General features: G+C 38.3%; 1 protein-coding gene across 6 annotated transcripts; it reads right to left on the minus strand.

Moving 5' to 3' along the window:
- Window positions 1–269: 269 nt before the first annotated feature.
- csnk1g1 (casein kinase 1, gamma 1) lies at window positions 270–26,425 on the minus strand. Of its 6 annotated transcripts, XM_017304160.2 has the most exons (14): window positions 26,195–26,425; window positions 19,215–19,626; window positions 18,607–18,647; window positions 17,942–18,011; window positions 13,402–13,553; window positions 13,074–13,308; window positions 12,176–12,261; window positions 11,491–11,575; window positions 11,072–11,220; window positions 10,883–10,990; window positions 9,941–10,051; window positions 8,477–8,580; window positions 5,848–5,871; window positions 270–4,011 (listed from the first exon to the last, which is right to left on the minus strand). In XM_017304160.2, exons 2-14 carry the CDS (start codon window positions 19,393–19,395, stop codon window positions 3,957–3,959), a joined length of 1,401 nt encoding a protein of 466 aa, XP_017159649.1. In that variant the 5' UTR covers window positions 19,396–19,626; window positions 26,195–26,425; the 3' UTR covers window positions 270–3,956. The 6 variants fall into 6 exon arrangements, with proteins under 6 accessions (XP_017159649.1, XP_017159650.1, XP_008402925.1 ...); XM_017304161.2 differs by lacking the exon at window positions 5,848–5,871 and having other exon boundaries at window positions 26,195–26,423; XM_008404703.3 differs by lacking the exon at window positions 9,941–10,051 and having other exon boundaries at window positions 26,195–26,419.
- Between the last annotated feature and the right edge of the window lie 14 nt (window positions 26,426–26,439).

The raw sequence follows: 26,439 nt of genomic DNA on the forward strand, positions 1-26,439 counted from the left end.
ATTCAGATTTTGTCCGATACTGTATTTAGTTTTTTGTGAAGTTGGCAACAATGACCTTGTAGACAGTTCTGTCACAAGGTCAGTTTCTTTCATAGCAGACTCTGCTATGACAGCACAGCATCAGCCGATCTCCCACAATTAAGGAAATCGAGACCGATTTATAAGTTCATCTCTGGTAATAAATTATATGCAGGCTGAAATCCATTTACAAAACTATACCATAAATTTCTATCATTAGATCTAAAAATAATCATCACAAGTAGTCTGAAAAAGGTGGACAGATCTTTTATTTTACATAAAAAGGGTGCAAATTGGAGGTTCCCTTTAGGTGTAGAGGGAATAAAAAGTGATTTTTAGAAGGTTCATGTGTGAGACACCATTTCATATGAATCCGAGAAAAACAAAGAAAAAAAAAAACAGTCATCTCAGATAAAAAGGCCATTTACCTTTCTGCAACTTAAATAGATGAAATCAATAAAAAGAAGAAATGGCGGGTCCTTCATATTTGAAGCCCTTGACTAACTCATTCAAATACATTTTTTTGAAGTGACATTCATATTTCAACACAATATTATTTATTTACAGATTAAGGATTTCTCTTAATCACAGCTCTATTAAAAAAAAAAAAAAAAAAACAGAAAAAAACGCAGAGGGAAAGAGATTCTTGGAGCTGTACAATTTGATTTTCCACAGCCTGAGAAAAAAAATAAAATCAGAAATCACTTTTTTTATATAGAAATTCCCAACAAAGACTACAATTGTGAGGCTCTGTACAATTTACAGTTCAAATAATCAGCACAATATTGCAGTAAATATCACCTCTCCCTCAAAGAAACAAGATACAGTAAATCAAACAAACCTACAGTACAGCAAAGAGGGGAGGGGGAAAAAGTGCCAGAGAACAAAAAAAAAAAGACCATTCATGCGCTCATTTGCTTTGATTTGATTTACACACGTACACAAATACACACAAACGAAAGCCATAAACCCTGACTGACATGAACAGTCGGAACAAAACTGGAATGTGTAGCAAAAAAAAAAAAAAAAAAAAAGACAGAAAAGGTCGCGAGGAGCGGAAGCTGCATCGTCTCGCGGATCTAACATTAAGATAAAGAGACCGCTCGCCATGCAGATACAGCTCACGATGAGTGTGTCGCTTCAAGACAAACCCAGAGTTCAGATCCAGAATAATATAGCTATATATATCAGCTCAGCCAGAAGCTATAGAACTAGATGCTGCGTCACAAACTCAGCAGGGAAACGTAAGCGTGGGTCCACAAGGCGGTGGGTTTGGCCCCCTTCCTTTTTGGACTTTTAAAGACAGAACGAGTCGTTAAAAACACCGCCTGGTATGGCACCGCTGCTCTGCAGAAGAAAAAAAAAGAAAAAAAAGAGATAAACTATATTCGACACGTTCAAGGACACGGGGTGGAGTGAAAAAGGAAAACATTCGTCTCGATATTTTCCTGGCACAGGAAAAGGCATGAGCTAGTAGTAAAAGTAGTAGTAGTAGTAGTCTCGGAAATGGCACTCGGCGGGGGAATTCAGGGCTGGGAGCGGAGAAGGCTAAATAGTCTGGATTAATCCATCTCGATAAACGGAAATCTTTTTAGCACAGGAAGCTGGAGCGACACGGATCCAGCTGTCCACGAACGACCTGACTTCAGATCGAAGAAATGAATAATCGGTCATTCAAATAGCTTCTTCTCCCATCGTTTCCCCATTAAATCATTTACGTGGAGTTACTGTGAGCAAAGGAAGCAAAAAAAAAGGAAAGAAAGAAAGAAAAGAAAAACAAAAAAAGGAGTTCCTATAGATTTACATATTCAAGTACTTTCGATAACACAATAACTTAGGCTCCCCGGAGAAAGTCACACGCCGGGTTGAGAGGGGCGGGGCTAAACCCCCCCAAAAACAAACAAAAAACCGGGCTGTACAGTGTAAATACAACTAGGAAGCAGGTTTACATACGGACTCATCTACAACATTCTAATGGAGCAGGTCCACGAAACGCCGAAGCGGACACTCCACCGAGTGTCGCTTCATCTTACGCTTACAACGTGTCTGTGTGCGGAGGGACCGGAGGGCTGAGTGGAGGGCGGCCATGGCACCAAAAATAAGAACGAGCCCTCCCCCATCCAGCACACGAGGCAGCTACAATTAAAGTAATAAGCACGTTCAAAGTGGATTTTTTTTTTTTGTTTTGTTTTTTAAGAAGGCAGGGTCTCCTCTGGGAAAGCCGGGGTCAAACAAATGTAGTGCAGTAATAATCAAGCTTTGTTTTGTTTACCCCCTGCCCCCCCCACTCCATCTCTTTCCCTATAAAAACCATGGCTAACTGGAATGAAAACGACAAAAAAATAAAAAATAAAATTGCATTAGACAGAATTCACATTAGCATAGAATGAAAACAAATGAAATTCTTCTTTTTTTTCCCTTTATGATAGGCAAGGTGAGACATTGTTTCAAGGCATTCCTCCGCCGCCGAGTTTCTGTCCGTCTCAGCCGCGGTGGAGAGGAGCCGCGGTTCGAGCGGCGACCCCGACGTCGAAACATCTCTTTGCAGCACAGGGGCGGTGGTGGGAGGGGAGCGCCTTCGGTTTTGGCTTTTTTTATTTTGTCCTTTATCCGTGGGGAATACATATCCGTGTTAAGAAGAGAAACGCCGTGGCTGGCCTTTAATGGCTGCGAAACAGTCTCTTGCTTTGGGTTTAATCATTTGGAAATCACACACAGATCAAAAAAATAAAATAAAATAAAAATTAAAAAATCTCACAACCATGCTGTTAACATGCTATCCAAAGCGGCGAAACAACGATGCGGTCAGTCGAGTTTGGTGGATGGAGGTTAAGGCATTGGACAGAGCGGTTTTAAGAGGCGGTGACTCTCCAGAGCATACTGTCCTTCCAGGGTGGCATCGTCTGATGTCTGCTGTGGTCAAAGTCCAGGAAAACCTTCCTAATCTGAACTGAACTCAGTTTTTGGTCTCAGTTTTTTTTTTCTCCTTTTCAACAACAAAAAAACAACTAACTTCGTTAAACCTCCTTAACTGCAACTTCCTTCCCATGCACTGGAGAGATAATAGAAATGCTCCAGTCATTTCGCTCATCTGTCAATACATTCAGTGTGTATGCAGTGTGTAGGAAAAGTAGTAGCAACAGAGTGATAAATGGCATTTTTTTTTTTTTTCCTTCAAGCCCCATCTAGAAACATCAGGTCGCTGCTCATTATCGCCAACAGTAAAAAGAGGGACTGTAGTGTATTTCGGTTCAACGACGGGACGTCCTGTGAGAACCGGAAAGACTGCTAATACTCCTTTTCGCCTTTGCGTATTCAGCTGCTTGTCCTGCATCGAGAAATGATCCAGAAAAGGTAAAAAAAAAAAAAAAAAAGGTCGAAACGAGTTGGCAAACTAACGAGGAGGGGTGGCGAGATGAATCACGTTGAAACAATAGGACCTGATGGTGGGATGGAGGTGAGATTCCACAGGAAGATCCTCTCTTCCTCTCTCTCAAAAAAAAACAACAAAAAAAAAACATACACGAGACTTTAGCAAAAAAGAAAGAAAGAAAGAAGGAAAGAAAGAAATATGGCAACAATGATGAGAGAAAAACATTTTGGTTGTCAAGGAGAAAAACAAACAAAACTCTTCTTGGACCACCTGACTTGTAAAACATCCCATATAACTTAGAGGAGAGGACGGGAAGAAAAAAAGAAAAAAGAAAAACTCCCATCATAAGACATGTTTCCTGTACATCTCCACAAACCACGGTTTGTTTTTTTTGTGTTGGTTTTACATCCCCCCACCACGTAAAAGAGGTCCTGGCCGAGAACAATTCAATCAGAATCTTTCAGTAGACTCCCTCTTTAATTCTGAGTGGGACCGTCCATGTTTCTGAAATCACAATCGTCTGTAAGCGGACATGAGGAACGATTCGTTTCCGGTCCCCGGCTCATCATTTGTGCCTCTGCGTGTTCTTCTTCCGTTTTCGCCTGAAGAAACAGCAGCACCTGCGGACAAAACGGGAGAGACGTTAACGCGAACGTACGAGCGGCAACGCGTGACGCAGAGGAAGCGGGTTGCCTTAGAAACGCTGCTACAATGTGGAAGAGCTAAAGATTTCCGTGGCTTAAAAGTCATTTTAGCATCAAGAACAAGGTGAAAGAAAGCACTTGCATCCACTGTGCGTCTGGACGCTTATTCACTACCAAGGTTTTCATGTACAGGTGCGTCTCAATAAATTAGAATATCGTCAAAAAAGTGACGTTTATTTCAGAAATTTCTTTCAAAATGTGAAGTTTATACAGAAAATGCTAAAATGTGCATTTATTTTTAATAAAATAAGTTAATTGATGTTACAAAAAATAGTTATTGAGCTAAAAAAAAAAAAAAAAACGTCATTGCTAAAGAAACTTATTCCAGAGTTGTATCCAAACATCAATGGAAAGTTGAGTGGAAGGAAAAATTGTATATATTAAAAAAAGTGCCATTTATTTTCAAAAGCCAATTCATAAATTTGGTGGACATTGAAAAGCTATGGACTTTGCCTGGAATTGGTGCTACGAGAGCTGCTAGACACCAACATAAAAAGCATTAAAACACTAATTCATGCAAAAGGAGTCCCGACCAAATATTCGGAGGTTACACCACCGAATATTTGCACAACACATGGACAAAATGTTCAGCAGGCGGAATATTGGGTTGTATTTTTTTGTTTGGTTTTCAAAAACTGAATATTAGGTTTAAGACTGAAGCAATTAATCAGATTAATCGATTATTGAAATAATCGTCAACTAATTTCCAAATCGATTAATCTGGGCTATCCAGACTCAAAAACATGCCGTTTTCTGAAAGAACACCACACTCAGACCAATAATTCAGTCAAAACTGCACAAAAATAATATATAGATTTTCTTATGTTTCTGATGTTGGGTCAAGTAGATGTTTTTGGGAGTTTTTTTATCTGAAGATGCAACCTATGCTACATATAGTCAAGCGTACACTAAAGGAATGTCATATTAACACATTTTATGCAATACAATGTCTATTTTCTTATTCGAAAAAGACAACGAACTATTTATTTGTATCTTTTAATGTATTTATAATATTGCATTTAAAAAAAGCTTTAAGTGGTTAAATGAAAAATCTGCAGAATGTGTCAATTTTGATCAGATTAATCGTCAGAACAACCAATTATTAAAACAATCATTAGTTGCAGCCCTAATTAATTTCAATAATAATAGGGAATTAGCAGAACCAAATGCGTGATAGATCACTTCCTGTGTGTGTAATGCAACTAAAGGTTCTACCTTTTGAATCAAATTATTTGAAATGACCTCGACTTTTCAAAGATGCTCTCATTTACCGAGCGAAACCTGTACATGGAAAGAGAGGGTGACGTTTCGCTGTATGCGCTAAAAGAAAAGCACACGAAAAGCACAAGACATGGCGAGCCTGAGCGCTCAGTAAGAACACACAGAGACAAGACATAGGACAGTGACTGGGTTCTTTTCCATAAATAATGCCAAAACCAATAAACAAATACTTAAAGCCTGTAAAGAAGCTACAGAAGCCCAATAGACAGACCAGCTTAGTATTTCTGCCTTGATCCGCCACTAGTTCCAACATCATCATGAAAAGAAGAAGCAGTACTTAACTTATTGCTAACATGACTGAATTAATTGGAAAAACAATAGAAAACCGCACTGTTCATTTATTTGGGTTCAAGGCAGTATTGTACCAGTGAGAGTCCGCTTAAACTTAGTGAGTAACTCCACTGGGCCCAGCCTAGGCCGGTCCACTCCCTGTCCCATGAGTATGATGTGGACAAGCAGAGAGGGACTCACCACAGGTTGAGCATTTTCACGCAGCTACAGAAGAAGAGAGAAGAGAGAGTGTAAAGAGAAAAGAAAGATAGATTAATACAGTAGGACTAGGTTGATGGGAGTCGGCGCACAAACGCCAAACACACACACAACACAACACAGGTGGACACACAGGGAAAGACGAATTAGAAGAGGAAAAGGATTCCATCTGATTTATTTAATGCTGCTGAACTGATTAGTGTGTCATGTTAAAGTCAAATTTACACTCATATTCTGAAGGTGTTAATTTGCACAAAAGCTTGAAGGGCATAAAAAAAGAAGAAGAGAGAAACCAGTACCAGTACTGGATTTTATTGGAAGAAAACATCCTGCACTTTGAGATATATAGAGAGAATTTTTTACATAATCAATTGTTTCAAGCATATTGCTTAAAAAATTATTATTCCTAAATGTTTAAGAGAGCAGTTGCAAAGTTACGAAGGCTGATTCGAGCGTTTCAATTATATTTCCTAAATGGTATCAATTTTTAGTTTTCTTGTTTAGTTTTAACCAATTAGTTTTTTTCTAAACACAAGAGGAAAACATGCTGCAGTTTTTCTGTTACAGGCAGAAGTTTTGAATCCAACGGAAAATGAAGATTGGAGATGATCCACACTTAAAGCACGACCCTTTGTGTCCTACGGTGGTACAATGAAGCAAAAAGCATTTCATGAAAACATGTTTTAGAATAACATTCAAGTTTAATTATTGAAAGATTAGTTGAGAAATTAGCTTCACTCAGGTGAACCACACTCCACATCAGCACTTGCGTTGTGCTTACAATAGTTTTTAGTGTGGAAGTCACTACTGACAGAAGAAGAATCAAAGTTAGCTGTTTTCAATATCTGTGAGTTGGTTCAGGAAGTCTGAAACAGAAACAAATGAAGACATTTAATAAGAAACGTTATTTCTACAGAAGGATGTTTGTTGGCAGCTCATTCTACTGTTTAAGCAGCAAACTTAAAAATCAACAGGAAAGCTAAATCTACCAAAGAAAAGTAGCAGTTTAAAAGTTTACAATGCCAACTCCGCAGTCATTTTGATGGTTCTTGAAATGAAATGAAACGTTGGACATTAAGATCAAGCTAATTTGTGTCAGAAAAGTCTAAATCAAAGCACCGCTAATGGAAACGACTATTTTAAACGGCCTCAAAACCCACATGAGATTATTTATGCATTCATGATATTTTCCTTCATGAATAAATAAAACGTCAAAAAGCCATCCATACGTGCAGTTTTAATTATTCATGGGTACAGACAGTATCGGCTCAAAAGACAAAGCTAAGACTAAGCTAAGCTGCTTCGGTCACCACGTTTACATTTATTATGGGTCGTTTCTAATCGCAGGCCAGAAACACTCTGTATGATAAAGTTTTAAAAAAGCCAGCCATAATGCTAAAGATTTGTGTGAGCAAAGCAGAGAGACCTGCAATCTGAATAAATGGGAGAAACCTCTGCTGAAGGTGTTTGGTCAGGATGGTTGTCTCCTGAGAATGAAGGCAGGAACTCAGGGAGGAGTGATCAGCTCAGTAGGACTGAAAAATCGTTCAAAAGAATGCACATCATGCATCATGCCTGCAACAGCAATATGATGAGGCTAATAAGAAATTTAACATTTCTTTAATAATGAAAATAAACATTTGCCCCCACTGTATGTCAGTCTAATTTACATTAAATAGTTTATTCAGTTTACTTTCTGTAAATATTTCTCTTTTCTTACTTGAAGTAAAGAATAACGTGTAAAAAGCCATATATTGGAGAAAGGATTAAATAAGTTGGCACTTCTGCCCACCTCCTTTCCAAACAGACTATAAAAAAAGATATATATTTTACTGTTTGAATTATGAATGTGAATATGTTTGAAATAAATATACTAAACTATGGTTCCTGTTGTCGTCTTCGTCTTTTTCGCCAGTAGAAACGTCCGGTCGTTGATCACATGTGTGATGTGAAAGAAAAAAAAAGCGTTTCCATTGCAGTTTCGTAAAATAGACTAATTTATCCTAGCTCAAAAATTGATTGAAAAACGTGAGTTTGTTTGAAATTGGAGTGTTTCCATTAAGCTAATTTATTTTCAGAATCCCAGTTGTTTAAAATAATCAGCATTTTTTCCTGTTTCTTAAACACGTTTCAAAAAGCCAACAAAAGACAACAAAAAAAACTGCTGCTTTCTTAATGCCTTTTTGTTTTGTTTTTGGAGACATATGTTTCGAAACCTAAATGGGGATAATAATATGATCCCTTTATTTTATGTTGGATTCAAAACTGTGCGCAAAACTTTGCGGATATTCTGTTAACTTAAAGAAGAATCAACAGCACTTTTTGTACAAAGTTCTTTTTAGTCAAATTGAATTACTATATTTAAAGTAAAGGGTACATAAAGCACCTCAATGGAAACTTGATTCTTATTAATTGATCTCCACAAATGTAAGTATTTAAGAGAAATTCACTGGGATAATGTGACGGAGAAACTCGAGTTCAGTAAATTAAGACGATAGCAAAAGGCCTGGGGTGTAACATTACTACAGAGAGGTACAGAAGGAGGAAGACTGGAAGGAGGAAAGCAAGAGAAGGACATAGAAGAGAGGCGCAGAGGGCCCAGGATACGTACTTGGGCTCATCGACCACTTCCACATCTGCCTGAGGTGTAATCGGGGTGTTAGATTGAGCCAGCGGGTCGTCTGCGTTCAGCTCGCCGTTGGTTGAGCTGACCACCTGCAGCAAAGACGGGTGTTACCTCTGATTAAAAGTTTGAAACTGCCACAGTTTCACCTAATAACGCTGGCCAGAAACAAAACGAGACATAAACACTTCAGCAGCTCAGCTCTGGTTTAGAGTCTCAAAGCCCATTTCCAAGAGTCTTTTCCCCCAAACAACATGGAGGGTAGAAGCCCAATAAAATGCTCAATCTAAAGTTATAGTTAAGAAGCACACCTGGTAAATGCTGGTAAACATTTTATTACATGACTAAACGAACAGTGAGAAAAGATTTTAACATGAAGGGTAAAAACTCCCCCCCAAATAACCCTATTTAGAGTTATTAAACTATATTTGTAGCTCAAATTGTGAAGTCTACACAGAAAAAATTACTGTACTCATTATTCCCAAATATTATTAAACTAAACTTTGTTTGAACTGCATAATGAATCTCTATAATTCAAACTACTGAAATACAATAAAAATATATATTTAGCAGTTTTAAGGTGTCTTTCACTGTAAAGTTACAGCTTTTCAAATCCATTTAATAAGAAACACAGTTAACTAAAAAACAAAACATTTGCTGAAAATGTAATAATTTTTAAAAAAATATACTAATGTAGATTTTTTAAAAGCCTACTTTACTGTATTTTATCAACTCAATTTAAAAATTTCAACTTGACTAATTGCACCTAAAATTAAAGTAAATTTTATGGGTAATTTCTCATTTGCCCTTATTTACACTTTAAGCAAATTAGGTTAAGGTAAAAAAAATAAATAAAATAAAATAATAATAATAATAATAATAATAATAATAAAAAAATAACCAGAATCGCCCTTTGAGCACAACAAAACCATACCAGCATGCATTTCCTTGGCAGAGCCAGTTTATCCTGCCATGCAAAAGGTGTGCTGATTTTATAAAAGAAGTGCCTCAAAGTCATTAAATGTAGAAACCAGAGCTCAAAATGCAAAACTGCTTCCAGATGCCAAAGAAAGAAAAAAAAGAAAGAAGAAAATTCACTTTGAACATGTGGGGTGGGTGGCACCAGATCACATGCATACGGTGGAGCAGAAAACAACACTTCCCAGCCAGGGGTAAAGAAAGTAAAACGCTGTAGATCTGTCTCACATAAAAGGCAAAGCTACGATGTAAGACGACAACAAAAATACTTTATTCACTTCATAAAATCTCATAAAACTCTAAGTAAAAAAAAATGTAATAAGAAAGACTACTATGCAGGGAATCGTTTGTTTACATTTTAAGTGCAGGGATACTTTGGATTTATGAGACAGATCTGACTTCATGGAGGCTGTGGGGTGAGGGTGGTGGGGCGGGGGGCGGGGGGTGTTGGCTGATCGGGTAAGGGGTGTGTACCTGCACTGAGCCCCCGTGCCTGTCCGCTGCCAGGTGGGAGGTCAGATAGGAAGAGTTTGCTTGCCGCGTGGGCTGCACCTCCCATGCTCCTCGTCGGTCTGAGCCTGCCGTCTGCTCGGGGGAGTCGGGGGTTGCCATAGTGATGTGAGGGGGGAAGTGGGGTTCGGGGGTGAACGGGGGTGGGATGGGGGGTGCAACGGGAGAGGGAAGGAGGGGTGAAGGTGATGGAATAATTGCATTAGAAAAGATGGCATTTGGGTGTGTGAAGCAAGGTACCATGCAAAAGCGGCATGACCAATGAGGAAGGAAACAAAATAGTAAAAAAATAAAATAAAAAAACCCTGAATTAAATAAAATTAAAAAAAATCTAAGCAAGGCCCGAGTCTAAAGCCAAAGAAAACAAAAAAAACAGAAGCTCTTGCAGCTCGAATTGCACCGTAGACAGAAATTCAACCACCCACATATGGATGAAAATCTTTTAAAATAGCACAAAAGTTACTAAAATATGCTCCTCAAAAAAGGTAATTTCAGACTCCCTTACAAAAATATTCAAACCACTTCAACGTTTTTATATTTTATTTTTTGTCTCATTATTGTAACAATGCTTTTGTTAAACAGAGGAGTAAAGATGTGATGAGTTCCTGAAGGAGGAGTATCAGAAAGTTTTAGAGACAGAGGCCCGATTTCAAAGTGCTACATTAGGAAGTAAATTTTTTTTTTATAGTCATATTTGATATGTACATCATTTTTATAACAGCTGAAGGTAACATGATTAATTGATTATGCTGTAAAATGGCACTATATGAATGGAAAACACACTGCCCCTTTAAAAGATCCAATCAGGCAGGTTTGGGTTCAATACTGTTGCACATCACTTTGTAAAGCTGCTAAACAGCTTCCCTTGTTCTTACTGGAACCGACTCTCTCTGCTCTGAAACATACCTGATTTCGAACCGGAGGGTGCTGCGAGGGCCGTTCTCTGTGAGGATGGCTCTCTCTTGTTACCGCAGAGGCACCAGAGTCTATATGGACAGACCCCACCGGTGTGGGCTGGCGGAAAGGAAAGAATGAGCCGAATTCAAGGATTGACCTATTTAAGGCATAACCTTAAAAACAACAGGGCTCACTTACTATCTGCCTCCCAACCCAGTCGTAAGTATAGTCAAACGTGTATCCTTTTCTCTCAAACAGCTCAGTAAACAGAGTCCTCAGATATTCGTAGTCAGGCTTTTCAAAAAAGTCTAACCGCCTTACATACCGCAAATAGGTGGCCATTTCCTCTGCGTGAAAGGAAACAAAAAGGAAGCTTCATATGGGTAAAGTACAGGTTAACATATAATTACCTGAAAATACTAAAGACAATTTATTGTCCAGGAAAAGTTTGTTATGACAGGCCTACTTATGTAATTTTCACAGAGAAAGCTTTAAAACAAACTTAATTGATATTTCCTCCATTTCTAGGAAATACTATTTCATTTTAAGAATTTCAAAGATTGTTATTTTTTTAAATAATCAAGAGTAAATTCATAAACTCATCATAAGCAGCATACCTGGAAAATTCTCACAGAGGACTTCAATAGGAGTGTTTCGTTTTGTATCACCAATCTTCTGGTATCTTTCTTTCAAGGTGTCAGCCTAAAAAATAAAATTAAATAAATGAGAACATCATAAAAGAACATTTCAGTTCTATTATCTGGAATATGAACTTTTTATTGAATAACACAAATGGTTAAAACCATGCTAGAGAAATCTCGTTATGTAAAGAAAAAAAAAACTCAAAGCACATTTTAAATGTGGGATCTTTCATCCCACTAAATTCCTTGACGTGAATTGTGAATAATTTGCTGCACATCTCTCCCCAATATTCCTGTCTACAAAAACTACACCAAGTCCAAATCTGGACCGTCTATGGATCAAATATTTGAGATCACAACAAGTGTCCAAAATGTATTTAATTAGTGTGAAGGGTTAAGAATTCCGGTAACATTTTGTCTTGTTTTCATTTCATTTATTGACATTATTCTATGAATAAGTAAGGCAACAAAGTAGAGACACATCTTATTAGTTATTTTTCAAAGAGACAAAGTATCAACTTCTAATGGTAAAAATGGAAAAACTTCTGAATATACACACTCTTACATAAACTGCGTTTCTCTTTAATGATGAATGTTTTCCTAAGCAAGATGTGAAACATTGTCCGACAGATTTGGTGACATGACCATGGCCTCGTCATACCTTTAGTCCTTGCCAAGGTAAACTCCCACGTAGAAAATACATGAACATGTGCCCTAAAGCCTCCAGGTCATCTCGTCTGCTTTGCTCTGTATGAACACATTTTTATTTTTTATTTTTACATTTCATTTACAAAAAAACAAGGCTTTAAAAGTTTGACATATAGGATTTTGGCAAGTAAACCTTGAACTTTTCCCATTTTGTCAGGTTAAATTTACAAACTTTAAAGTGTTTTTGCAGGATTTCATGTGAAAAGTTAAACACAAAGTAATCCATGATTGCGAAGTGGAAGCAAAACAATACTATAAAGGTTTTGACAGAGAACTGTTGCTCTGTGGGTAGAGTACATGTCACTGCTACATGTCATTGTGCCTCTGGGCAAGGCACTAAACCTTATGGTGCGTTCACACCAAACACGTTTTGAGCGTCAGGCGCCTCCGGTTTACATTCAAAGTCTATGTGGAGGCACGTTGCGGAGCGTTTTGAGCATCTAGTGCGGCCCAATTCAAAGCATTTTGAGTGATGACGCATCCAACGTTCCACATAGACTTTGAATGTAAACAGATGCATCTGACGCTTTAAACGCCTTTGGTGTGAACGCACCATAAAGTTATCAATCGATCTACGTATTGGTGCATGAATTTAGAAATATTAACGTAGAGACTGCTGATTATAAATTCTCACCACGCTTTCTGGATTTTTATTTGTGTAAAAAAAAAAGTAAACCATGAAACTTTTTTCCTTCCACTTTAAAATGTAGCATTACTTTGTGTTCATTGTATAAAATCCCCAAAAAATACATCAAAGTTCAAAAGTCAACAACTCAAAACGGGGAAAAGTTGAGTGCTAGCATGACACTGCATCAAACTCCAACATAAACACAGCGTTGGCGGTGTCTTACCTTTGCCTAAGTGTGTGTTAATGGACATGTATCTGGCAGTACCAGTCAGGCTCTTATGCTCCCGGTATGGAATGTGTTTTTTGGTCTCGGGGTCGATGTACTCTTTGGCTAGGCCAAAGTCGATGATGTGGATGATGTGCTCCTTTTTATTCCCTTGCCTTCCGATGAGAAAGTTTTCAGGCTTGACATCTCTGTAGATGAGATTTTTAGAGTGCACGTACTCCATTCGAGAAATCTGGTGTGGGGAGAAACAAGCGGAATCAGCCACAGAAAACAGCGTTCTCCAAGTGAGAAAAATAACAACTTGTTCGACAGCGCCGGTACCCACCAGCTGAATTGCAATCATCAAGACGGTCTTCAGTGAAAAGGTCCTGTCGCAAAGGTCAAACAGATCCTCTAGACTCGGCCCCAGCAGCTCCATGACCATGGCGTTGTACTTCCCACAGGGGCCGAAGTAGAACACCTGCGGTACTCCCTCTGCTGGAGAAGTGAAATGACACGAAGACTTCAGAAAAGACAAAGCGGAACCTGCTTAAAGGCACATCCCGCCCTAACCTGACATGTGGTGTCTCACCAGGGTTTGGGTTGAGGGTACTAGTGGTACAGATGAAATATAATCTTTTCACAGACTCGCAGCACAAACTCATAATCATATCCTCTAAGCTCCACTCAGTCTAATTGCCTCACATTTTCATGCATTCATCATCTCGTCTCTTATTTTATTACTTGCCAATGAGCAGTTTACTGCTGAGTGGGCAGTCTAATGTGACTATAATGATGGTAGAGATGAGGCCCTTTTACTACTCTGTTTGGGTTGTTTGTCATGGTGCTCTTATGGGCATTGAAGCTCTTTGTTTCAGAAGAGCATTAAGAAAAGAAAAAAGAAAAAAAAAGCTGGAGCAGCTTCCACGTGAAGTCCTTTAAAGTTATTCTTCTTTAACAAAGGATCCGCATGCAGCCAGAGATGCTGTGACTCGAACGGAGGCTGTCGTCCTGACTGTATCGTGGTTTCAAAGAACAGGAAATCAGGTCAAACTGGTAATTGGCTTCAAGGAAGCATGACTCAAAGTTTGCTCCTTCTTACTGCCAGTCAGCGCCTATTAAAAGTGTCATCCCAAGAAAGTTCTAAGAAAGCTAGCATTTTATTTTAAAAAGCTCATCAAACAAAGGTGTGGTCAATCATGGGAAATCGGCTCTGGAAAGCGAGGAATGCACAATGTTTGTTGATACAGCAGAAGAGTTTTGCTCAGAATATAGTTTGATTTTAAAAAGTGTCAACAAAAATACGTAAATTGCCTGACGGAGGAGCAACAATCAGCACATGAAAGTACAACACATTCACATACGAAGATGCACAGAGAAAGTGGCTGGTGATCAGGTGGTCAACTTTTAGTTTCATAAGCCCTAATTACTGCCTGACCAGACAGAAACATATTGATAGGATCTTTTTCTGATGACTGAATGAAGCGTAATGAGAGCTGCCAGGTTGTATAGCAAACAAACAAGAACGTTGTGAATCAGGTGTCTTTCATGTCCGGGGTGGAGTTGCCGCTAAATACATCTTGTATTAACTTGTTTTATTATAACACATTAATGCAAATGTTGTTTGTTGCCATGATTTCTCAGTTTTGTTTTTTTCCCTCTTTCTGCAGGTGTAGGAGCAGACTTCTGACTTTCTCGCCTCTCCTCGTTTCCCTTTAAACCTTTTCCCCACCTTTCTACTCTCCTCTCTTTTCCGTCTTTGTGCCCACTACATTTAAAATGAAACCAAAGCAATTTCAATTACAAATATATCAAGTGGAGAACCATTGTGAAAGCCGCAATGCTAGGCCTGCGAAAATAAACCTGTTGGGCTTCACCTCTTCACTCGGACAACAATTCAGAGTTTCACTCTGCTGGATATGTAAAAAGATAAGAAAGACAGAACAAAAGGAAGAAAGACACATGGTAAAATGGAATCAAATAGAGTGCAGAATGCTAACTTTTGCAAAAAAAAACCCCACACAAAACACTAACTTCTGTTCAGATATCAGATATCTACATCTTCTCAGAATTGCACACAGAGATTATTGACCAGATAATGCTAACCAAAACCCAAAGTCCGTTAGAAATAACATTTCTATAACTATTTTGCCCTTTTTTCCAAAATATTACAACTGTTTTACAGCAGCGGCTCTCACATATTGTGACGTTGCCCCTGACTCTTTTATGAATAATGAATTCTAATGACCAGTAGAAGTTTCAGAGCTAGTCTTTGGTTCTTCAAGTGAAACTGGAATTGGCTTAAAAAAAGACAAAAAAAAGTATTTAAGTATTTCAAGAGCCAGAAATTGGAACTCTACTCCTACAGACATCCAAACGGCCTTCTATTTTTCAGTCAGTGCTTTAGGCATGAATTGTGAAAAGTGGCATTCTTGGCAGTAGATGGCGCATGGGAATGTAAAAGGCAAGCTGCGCTGCATCCTGTGCCATTATGTAGTTTCTGTGGGCTGTTAATTGCACCACATAAATGAGTGGATCTAAACCCAGGGCGGCTGCGGGATGCCTAGAAATGGTTCAGATAAAAGATGCACTATAAATTAGTGGAGAGGGTTAAAACAAGGCTGGTCAAGCTTTTGCGAGCTACCAAACATCAGTGATGACGTGAGCATCGATGTTTGGAAAAAAACAGTCACGGTGAGTAAAGATACTTCCAAGTGCACAGGATAATGATTCTTCCCAGTTCTGCAGAACATCTTCCTTTTACTCATTCTCCTCTTAATATCAATTGTAATTTTAATTCATTAAAAATTATATTTATGTTCTTGAAACTCTAATTTGTAGCAGACAAAAAGGTGCGGCTTGAAATCCCACAGAAAGCTCACTCCCATGTTTATCTAATCCAAGTTATTCATTTCTACGAAGCTCTAGAACAAGATGTTCACTTTTAAGAGAGTGAAGTGTTTCATGGCATGACAGATAATACCTTTAACACCTCCTCTGTGTAAACCAACCCTTAGGCAAACAGCTTTCCTCCTCAAACATCACCATCCTCATCATTCTTCCCGTATGATTGGAGCTAAACAACTGAAAGCCGACTCTTACGCCGTGATGGAATCATCCTCATTAATACCCAGGGACATTTGGTTACGCATCAGCAAACAACACCAGACAGAGGGTCAGAGTAAAGCCGCATAAATTCATAAAAACGCCGCCTGCACAGATGCAAACAATCCCTTCGCCTGAGAGGAATGTGGTACAGCGAGCAGCCAAGACGAAATGAGGTCACATTATCCCATCTGGAGGAGAGGACAGAGGTGGGTTAGCGCTAAGAGAGGCAAGGCCTGCTTGCTAAATATTTAATGGGTTTCCGCACAGTTGGCCTTTTCCAGTCTTTGCCTGTTGCAAAACAATAGCCATTATTCTCCCAGACCGATTATCATGTGGACCTGCGGAAATCCAAAATCTCATTATGATTCGTAACTAACTAACTAACAGCTTTAAAGCCTTGTTGAAGCCTTTTTACTTTTTAATAAGTTTAGATATTTATAAATCAAACTTAAAACAGACATATTTATTTTTTTGTGTTAAAACTGACACATTATGTTTTGAGGCCAAACAATTATAACAAAAAAAAATTGGCTTGGAAAAAAATCTACTTTTCTGAATGAACTTCAGAAGTCCATTCAGAAAAGTTGCAACTTGCAACTTTCTGTGGAACTTGCTGTTACAAGGAAAGTTGATCAACAAATCAAGAAGCTGACTGACTCCATGACTGAAAAGCCTATCACCGTTATTGAAAAGAAGGGTGGCCATACTGGTCACAGATTATTATATTTTTTTTATGTTTATTGGAAAATTTAGTGTTGTTTATGTCAAATTTTCATTAACAGAAAAAATATACACATATTAATAATGTAAAAAGACAAAAAAAATCATTTATGTTTGAGGTTTATGAACATTTTTGATTAACCAGCAGCACTCTAGTTGGTAATTAATAAAAATAGTCCTCAAAAATATGCTAACAGCTGTAGCATGTGTTGAAAACTAAACTAAAAACTAAACTTTTCTGAAATTTAATGCTAAATTTCAGATCAGGATCACAGCATTTTAAAATTATTCGATTACGAGATCCTGACAAACATCAGTCTGCACTTGACAACAGACACCTATGATTTTATGTCAGTAGCACCCTCAGTGTGCTGTACTGTGAGTATGTCTTGGCAGACAAGTTTGAAAATCAATGTCTGCTTTTTATGTTTAAAATCTTAGGGGAAATTTGAATGGATGACCGGGATTAATTAGGAATGGTTGGGAAGGAAACGGTGTCTCTGCTGGACGCAGACGGGTTTGTCTGGGCAACCTTGGAAAAGATACAAGGCATCAGAAAGGCTAGCACGGGCCCAACCATTTCATTTTCTAGCATTTGTAATGACGGCACAGGGCAGAAACCTTTAATCCTGACTGAGCTGGAGACAAGAAGAGGTGAGCGAGACACAAAATTCTCTTCCCTTTTTCTTGATAATTTGTCTTTAAAACGGCTGTCTAATGTTTCAGTCAACCATAAAATCTTCATATCTTTTCTAGGTTAATAAGAAACCCAACTTCAACTCAAATAAAAGAAACTGTATCCCTACGAGGCATCTCTAAAGGTCACTGTCCCACACAGCGCAAATACACGGGTAGGTCTTCATGCACTCCTTGCACACAATATCCTGGGAGATTAAAGTGAGCTCTTAAACCAGCTCGATATCTGCTCGGAGATGTGTAATCACTTGTTGTGGAAATGATGCAATCTCTGGCCTCATCTTCCAAAAACAATGAAATCATTATCATGCAGTCACACACATAAACACAGCAGGGAATTAAATCCAAATCTTTGATCTCACCTGTGGTCCCCAGACTTTTGTAGAACCGGTACTCCAAATGTAGCTGTGGGGCCCTCGACTTCACTGGTTCCTACACGACGTGCACATAAAAGATTAAATTCATTTTATAGTGGAAAAAATAAATAAAAAAACACACAAAAAACTCCAAATAAAACAAGACGCATTGATTAGGCTCTTTATACTGATTGTCGGTTTTCCTTGAGGTCTGACTCGGTTTTTATCAAATTAATTTTTTTAGTTTTCTTTGTACTAAAGATGCATAAAAGAGGAAAAGTCTACTGCAGGTTCTTTTAATCTAGTAGTTTAAAAAAAGTAAATAAAATCAAAATAATGCAAGAGTATCTCCACTTCAATCCAAACAGGTATCCCTCACCTTTATTGAACAAAGAAATACACTGAACTATATGCCAAAAAGTAAGTGTGGGTTCTTAGTTACGACATTTAATTCCTAAAAAACATATTTAGATATTTGATTTGTTGTTTATCGAGGAAAGCTAATCAAACGCAAAAACTGATCTCTAACCAATTGATTGGTGCACATCTAAATAAAAGAAATAGCTTTTTTTGCTCTAAAATGGAAACAAACAGTGGAAGATTAAAAAATAAATAAAAAATTCATGCACAGCAGTAGTAATGAGTAAAATGTTAAACTGCAAAGGACTTACCAGTTTAATGGCTACATACTCATTTGTGTAGAGATTTTTACCTAAAATAAGACAGAAAAGTAAAAGTATATTAAAAATCGGACATTTCATCTGGGTGTAGTTATTTCACTCCTTCACCATTCTGTATCTTAACACTTATGGCTACTTTAGGGACATTTCGCCCAGACCTTACATCAAATCAGAATGGTTTGATGTAAGACTATTCCCACTTACCTCCATTCGACGGAACGTTTTATATTTAGTTTGAAAACCAGAGATTTAAGCACATTTTTCATGTTCTAATCATTAAATCCATAAAGAAGCACATACATATTTAAGTAAATGGGCATAAAAGAGTTTGTGTACAGGCACAAATGAAAGTAGAAAAAAAGCAAAATGGAGTTAAGAAATAGAGTTTAGATCGGTCCTAAAAAAATCCAAACAGACCGAAATCGAGCCGACACAACTAACATTGATTTTAGGCCCAAGCCCAAAGCAAACAACATTTTAACTAAGCTTTTACTGCTTTTAATTTGATGAATTTTTAACTCAACAAGACACGAGCAACTGATGCCACAAGCGTCTCTTTGGTTCAGCGTCATTTCAGAAAAAATTCAAACCCCACGTACCGAGCTTCAGTTCCCCAAAGTTTCCGCAACCGATCTTCTTCCCCACGCGAAAATTAGGTCCCACCATGAGTACGCCGGAGGTGTTGGAGGAGCCCGACGGTCGGTGTCCGCTCCGGTTTCCCTGGTTAACTTTGGCGCTTCTGGTCATCCGCTCGCCATATTTCTCTCTTTGTTGATCCATGGCGTGCTGCAGCACTGGTCAGCAGGAGCCTCGAGTGACGCACGAAAGAAGGCCTCCTGGGCCGGGCCCACCGCAGCAGCCACAGCCCTGGTTACTGGTGGCACCTGGATGGCACAGTCGCTCTCATGGGCCAGAAGCTGGAGCCGTTAACCCACGGGCCTCCCCGACCTCGCCCTCTCAGCTCGATCAGTTGCTAGGCCTCGACATCTGTCACATAAGGAAGGTAGAGACCTGGAGAGAAAAATAAAATCAGAGACGACAGGTTAGATCTCAGATATGTGGGTCTGAAAGGGCTTAATTTATATTACTATGAAATATAGCAGAATGAAGAATAAAATAAAAAAAAATTAAACCAGTCTGTAGGAAAAAAAGAACTAGGCTTGACAATCCTACTAGGATAGTTCTTATTTACAAAGCAAACTGTGCAATGACCTCTTAACACCAGAATAGCAGAATAAGCAAACGTTTTTAATAAACTCTTTAAAGACAACTTCACTTACGTTGTTACTAAAAAAAAAAAAAGACAGGCAAAACAGCACAAGGAAGTAAGAACACGAATCTAATGGAAAGAAACCATCAGATTTGGGGAACGGGGAAGTGGAAGCAGCTTTAACATATCTTTAACTACCAGGTTCTTTACTTAGTTTTGAACTTTCACTGTATGTGTAAACAAACAGAAAAACAGAACTGGGTTTCTTAGCAGAATTCATTTAGAGGTATGTGTAAGTCTTCCAGTAAAGTAGCAGACAGGAACTGGACCACCAAGGAGATCATTTTGTCCTTTAGTACGTGTCTGCAGATGCTTTAAAAAGAAAGTACAGAGTTTTCAATGTTCAAAATAACTCTGTATTGGACAGGCTAAATTAAAACAACCAAAACATAAATACCCCGTCAGATTCCACGTCATCTTTTTTTGCCAGTTCTGTTATTTTACATTGAATTAAGTAAAAAAAACTGTCAAACAAGTAAGTATACCCTTGCTGTTTCCACAGGATTCAGGAGGGAAAGAAGCAGCCATGTGCTGCTAATCAAAGCAACTTGAGAAACTGCTCAGCAAAGGGACAATCACCTCAACAAGAGCAGCAGTTTTGGCAGTTTGCTGGTCTGAAGAGTGCAGGTGTTTGACAACGCTACGCCATAAGGAGAAACAACGAACCTTAGAAAAGGTGGCACAATATCAAAAAAAAAAAAATGCAACTGTGATAAATGAGATGACAAGATCGATTATAATTTTCAATCAATTTTTTTCCACACCTGACAGTCCGGTAGACGTGGTTTGATTGGTGTTCGAGTGGTCTTTTGCAATTTTTAATTTCTTCTGATAAAAAAATCTGTTTTCTGCTGATATGACTATATATATTCGCAATTAAACAAAAATAGTCTTGGCCTGACTTATGCTCCGTCACGATTAAAACAAAAGTCACTTTTTGACAACATTTTGTGTAATTTCTGTTTTTAGAAAAGAAAGCGATTTTAAAAACAACAACAAAAAAACACTCATTCACAACCTTCAAACCAAGCACAGATTGAGAAAATAGGTCAACGGCGGTTCGCCGTAAAAAAGCACTGCTGTCCTTAAGAGATAGCGATCAAGTCACAGTGGTCACAGAAAACACAGCGAGCAGTTTTAGCATCAACACAAAGCTTAAGGCATAGTATATCATCACAAAGGCATTACACACACCACCCACAGCTACAACCCGGCGGACAACGCCAGAGGAGAGTATTATGTCAACAGTTACATAAAGCCACGTCTACCTCCACTCGACTGCAGATCTAAAAATCGCTTGATTACCGCTGATGAAGACAGCTCAGTGTTTTATTATGTAATGACAAGTTATGCTTCGTCAATAGTGCTAAAATCCATCTAGTTAGGTCTACTGCAGCAAAATAAACATTCTGATTTTGCTCAAAAGTATCCATTTCACAAAAAAAAGAATCATTTTAAAAACCTATTAGTACTTTAGTGTGAAAAAAACACAAACTGTTTTGAATACAATGGCATAATTCCTGAGCATGGTAAGGCTGATGCTGAAGGTATCGTGTGTGTGTGTGTGTGTGTGTGTGTGTGTGGGCTTCTGGATGACTCATGCTCAGTGTTGCCTGCACAGATCTCAGCATCAAAGACAGCCCGTTTGCTCTCAAGGGCAACAGAGCGCCGTTGCTATTACATAAAGCCGAGAGCATAACAACACAACAATAATAATATTAAAAAAAAATAATAATAATAAATACGTTTTCGGAGAATAGCTGCAATGGCTTCCGTTGGGAAAATAATGATTTGTGGGCCGTTCTAATCCTAGCGTTTTGATTAGCGACCGAGGAAGAGCTCTCTCATCTTCACACACACACGCACACACACACACACGCACACACACGCACACATGCGCGCCAGGCCCCTCGAAACGCTTTCATTCAGTTCACACCACACGATTATATCGGAGGCACCGCAGTTCACTTTACAGCTGCAAGGTTGTTACAGAGATAATTACTTGTGTTTATAAAAGAAGAGGACAGCTACAGTGATTTTTAGGGCTGTGTGTAGAAGGAAAGAAAAAGGGTAAAAAAAAAAATTAGTCTACTACTGAATTTAACGGAAAAATTTGTTGCTTTTCTGTTTTAAACAAGTAATTACGACCTGTTTTGCATTTCCGTCTCAAATATTTGTGTAAATGCTACAACACCCTGGTGTTTTTGTTACTCAAAGTTATCAGACGACCCATTCTTATGCATCATTCATCCACCCAGCAATGCTGCGGTCACTCTGGATCTCAGACATGCCCAGACATGCCCGACCAGAAGACTGCCGTGGAAACGTAAACACCAGGTAAAACCTGCAACATCTTTACCGTGGCTTTCCCGTGTCATTTTAACTGATTGGACATGCAAATTTACAAGACGAGAACTGATGTGAAGGCAAGCAGGTGTCTAAAAATAGAAACTGCCCGTGCTGAACATCTCTTTCTGTGTAAAGGGTGTAGCAGGATTGTGTGATCCCTGATGAGAGGTGGGGAATCCCCGGCCTTCGTCCCTGTGAAAGCAGCACGTCTCCAGACAAAGTGAGGACGTGTTGCGTGACACACACCTGTTGGCTGAACTTAGAGCAAAATGCATTCCTCAGACGGAAAACACGTGAAATCATTTGACTTGACCTTTTATCGACTGGTGGATTCTAGAAGTTATAATGTCTGTAAGAAACTTGCAAATGCCACGACTCGAGTTAAGCTTTATCCAGCTGTCTGTAGTTAAATCAGACCAAACCTCTCTTGTTTTTATGTCAGTTTGAATTATTTCTATTTGCTAAATGTCAAATTAGATTTATTTTTAGAATTCAAAAGGTTATATTCGTTTGCTTAGGGAATATCGTCTTAATCTGCATGCAGAGTTTATAATAAATGTATTATAAGTCTGGCAGGCCACCAGGCTTTACTTGTTTATTTTAAATAGGATTTTTTATTTAATACAGTAGACACAGATTAAGCTAAGTTTATAATTGACGTGTTATACTGGGCATGAGGCAGTGCTCACCAACTGCACCCTCCCTACATGCTATCATTTTCAAATTATGATGCCTGCTCGTGCACCTCTAAATTTTTGTAACTTTTTAACGCTTTTCAATACAAAAATACGTTGAGTCACTTGTGGACTGGCCCTACCACAGGGCTCAGCAGGTTTTCTGGAGGAAACCCTGGTATGACTTGAGTCAAACATTTTGGGTTTCCTTCCACAAGCTTCTCACATTTGCTTGCTGGAGCCAAAGTGTCCGTTTTGTCCTTAAGACACTTTGTAACCACTTTGGTTGTTTACTTGGCATAATTGTCCAATGGAAGACCAATCTACCCCCAAGCTCCAACTTTCTGGTTCATGTCTTCAGATGTTGCTTCAATATTTCCTCATAATGTTCTTTCGTCATGATGTCATCTACTTGCCACTTCCATATTTCACAGTTGGGATGGTGTTCCCAGGATTTACAAGCAATCCCCCTTTTTCCTCCAAACGCAAATTTGGTTATAACGGCCAAACAGCTGTACTTTGTTTTTATCAGATCACAGGACCTGTCCTCAAATATTAAGGTATTTGTCCCTTTGCAAACTGCAGTCTGGCATTTATTGTCTTTGTTTTGGAGCAATGGCTTCCTCATTGCTGAGTTTTCATTTTCACAAGCTCCAATTTCCATCTAATTCTAAACAATTTGTTCATTGTAAATGCATTAAAATAAATTCACTTCAGCTTAATATACATTCAAATAGTATCTGATTAAAACACATACAGTTCATAATACAACGCAGTTGCATTCAGTTGATCAAATCAATATGCCAATTGATATAAATATTATCTGATTAAATAAAGGAAATGATAGTGAGAGTGCTTATTTTTATTATTCTAAAACAGCATAGGACTGTAAAAATGTAATAGAACATTATGACAGCAATGATCAGCAACAAAACACATTGCTTGAGTTAAATATAGCAGTTAACTTTCTCAAACTATATATATTTTTTAAAAAGAGCAAATATTTGATTCAAAACTTCAACAAATGTAAAAAGCTAAACACTTTCAGCTGAACTGAATTTATCATAACAATTACTTTCTGACCCATTTAGTCTTTAATGAAAACGGTGAATGCTCAGAGAGCAGTGATTAACCTTCAAGTGGAAAGATCAGCGTTTGAGGGGGGTCTGCCAGCAGCGCAGACCCCCACTGTGGCAGTGCCAGCTGCCTCTCAGGTCGAATAAACTAACTTATCACTGTTTAGACTCTGATTACTCAAATGTACATAGATTCTCAAACGCCACATACCTGGTCACCTCCGTTTGTAAAGAACTTTTGTTTTTTTTTCAATCTGGTTTTCAAATCAGAACTAATGAACACGTCTAAACCTTATTAAAGCAAACGTTTGTACAAAAATGGTTGAGAACACAATCTGCCAAAACTGTAAATGTCTCAGGAAAAACAATGGGATGGCAGCCATTAATTCCTCCATCTCACTTGTATCAGTGTTCTGAACATGCTGAAGAGCTACTGCCACTGGATTAAGAAAAAAAAAAAAAATTATAATAAGACTATTCTGCATTCTCCCTTTCGTTCCATTTAATTAGTTTGTCTTCAACTTAGATTTGTCCAATGCATGAGCCAACTTCTCTAGCGATCAAGAGGTAAAAAATAAAGGTTCCAAATGGCAACGTTTCGTTACATTTTAAAGTCCTGAATTGTTTTCATCGTTTCCTTGCATCTCTACACATCTGAATATTGCAACTTTATTTACAAACTATTACGTAACTTTATAACTTTTGACATTTATTTCATTTAGACCAAACATTTTGACTCAGCACAGGTGGGTTACAAGCAACACGTAAAAAAAAAAAAAAAAGAAAAGTTAATGTCAAACTTGGAATTTTGTTCTTATCTTACAAAATGGTTTGAAGTCATTTTAAAGAAACGCCAAAAGAGGAAATGGAGTTTTCTTTTAACTAACAGATAAGAATCAGACACTTCCTGCTGCGCACTGCTGGTCAGGTAGATGCATAAAGAAATATAAATGGAACTGTTTGGAAATGAAAACAACAATAAAAGAAATAAATAAATCTTGATATGTTTTGGAAATTCAAAGAGTGCTACCAAATCAATCTATTTTTAGATATTTCCATTATAACTAGAAGGTGTAATATTTTGGTGTAAGCACTTGGAAACTCTACATATTTACAAATGTTATAATGCTAATTTTAGTGATCAAAACACTTTTGCAGAACATAATCATTTAGCTTAGAGTACTCGGTTTGAATTAGACATCTGTAACAAAGTGAATGTGAAAATCTCATCTTTAGATTTGACTCAGTTTTTTTTATATGTGTGCATATATATATATATATATATATATATATATATTTTTTTTTTTAAACACACAGCAAAATGAAATCATGACTGATCCTGAATGATCATCAAAGTTAACACCGACTTTGACGATTTCTAATCCAGTGTTTTAGAAAATGCAACCAGGTGAGTAATGTGTATGTTTTGCTGGTTCTGCTGTAAAGTCTTTCTGTGTAACCACACAAGGAAATGTAGGTCGAGATGCAACATTTGACCACAAGCAAAGGAAACGTGCAGGTGCATTTAAACAGAGAAGTCAGAAAAACAAAACTTCAGTGTTTCAATACAAGACATAAGAAATGTGCTGATCAAGAGAGCTGCCCGGTGTCTATGCGAAACTAATCTAGAGCAGAGGAGCAGCTAAGGCGTAAAAATACGCTTCAGTCGTGGAGAATATGAGGTTAAAAATGAAGGTGATCGATCTAAGGAGGCCTGTGGTTGGTCCAGAATAGGGAGACGTGTTGGCAGCTGTGTACCACTGGGTCCCGGACAAAGCCATTACTGGCAGTCCAACAAAAAGGCAGGCCAGACCGAGCAGAACGAAATAAACAAGGACGAACTCAATTTAGCCTCTCTCAACATTAAACATAAATAATAAGCCGTGTAGCTAACGTTAGCAAAACATTACTTAGCGACAGGTTGCTCTGGTATAAATATACTCTGTGTACAAAACAAAAAGAGGAAAAAAACACAGCAGGAATATTTCATGGTTTCCCTTGTAAACAAAGTTGCTTAAATGGGAACAAAATATATATATACACATTTCTTTATAGGTCGTTAACGGCAAAACAACCAAGTGATGGCTGGGTGACAGCTGGACCGAGCGCAACAAGGAAATTAGCTCCGTTAGCAACGAAAATATTAGCTTAAAACCTTTTAAAAAATGCTCCTTTCCTGGTTCCGCCCGAGCAATACGCAACGAGCTCACCTTCACGGGGATAAATCCACACGACCAGGTGTCCGCTCGTGTTCCGCTCAGGTCCAATTTAACCGAGCGCTGAGGGAGATTCATGTGAGGCTTTCCTGCGCTCTCCTTGTTGCTGAGGTTTTCACGCTAACAGCCGTTAGCGACTCTCTCCATTCTTCGTCTGCCGTGAAAAGGTTCTGACACACCGGATGGAGAAAAACGGCACCGCCCGCTTCACACTGCACACTTCCAGGTCAAACCGAAAC

This window comes from Poecilia reticulata, chromosome 3, assembly GCF_904066995.2.
Source record: "Poecilia reticulata chromosome 3, P_reticulata-male-v2, whole genome shotgun sequence".
NCBI classification, from domain to species: Eukaryota; Metazoa; Chordata; class Actinopteri; order Cyprinodontiformes; family Poeciliidae; genus Poecilia; species Poecilia reticulata.

Bases quoted from the DNA above. Each gene is read 5' to 3' on its own strand.
- csnk1g1 (XM_017304160.2), bottom strand. From the start codon at position 19,395: ATGGATCAACAAAGAGAGAAATATGGCGAGCGGATGACCAGAAGCGCC. The intron at 8,581-9,940 runs GTACACACCCCT...TCTTTGCTGCAG, and splicing joins GGCACGGGGGCTCAGTGCAG to GTGGTCAGCTCAACCAACGG. The intron at 4,012-5,847 runs GTGAGTCCCTCT...TTTTGTCCGCAG, and splicing joins GTGAAAATGCTCAACCTGTG to GTGCTGCTGTTTCTTCAGGC.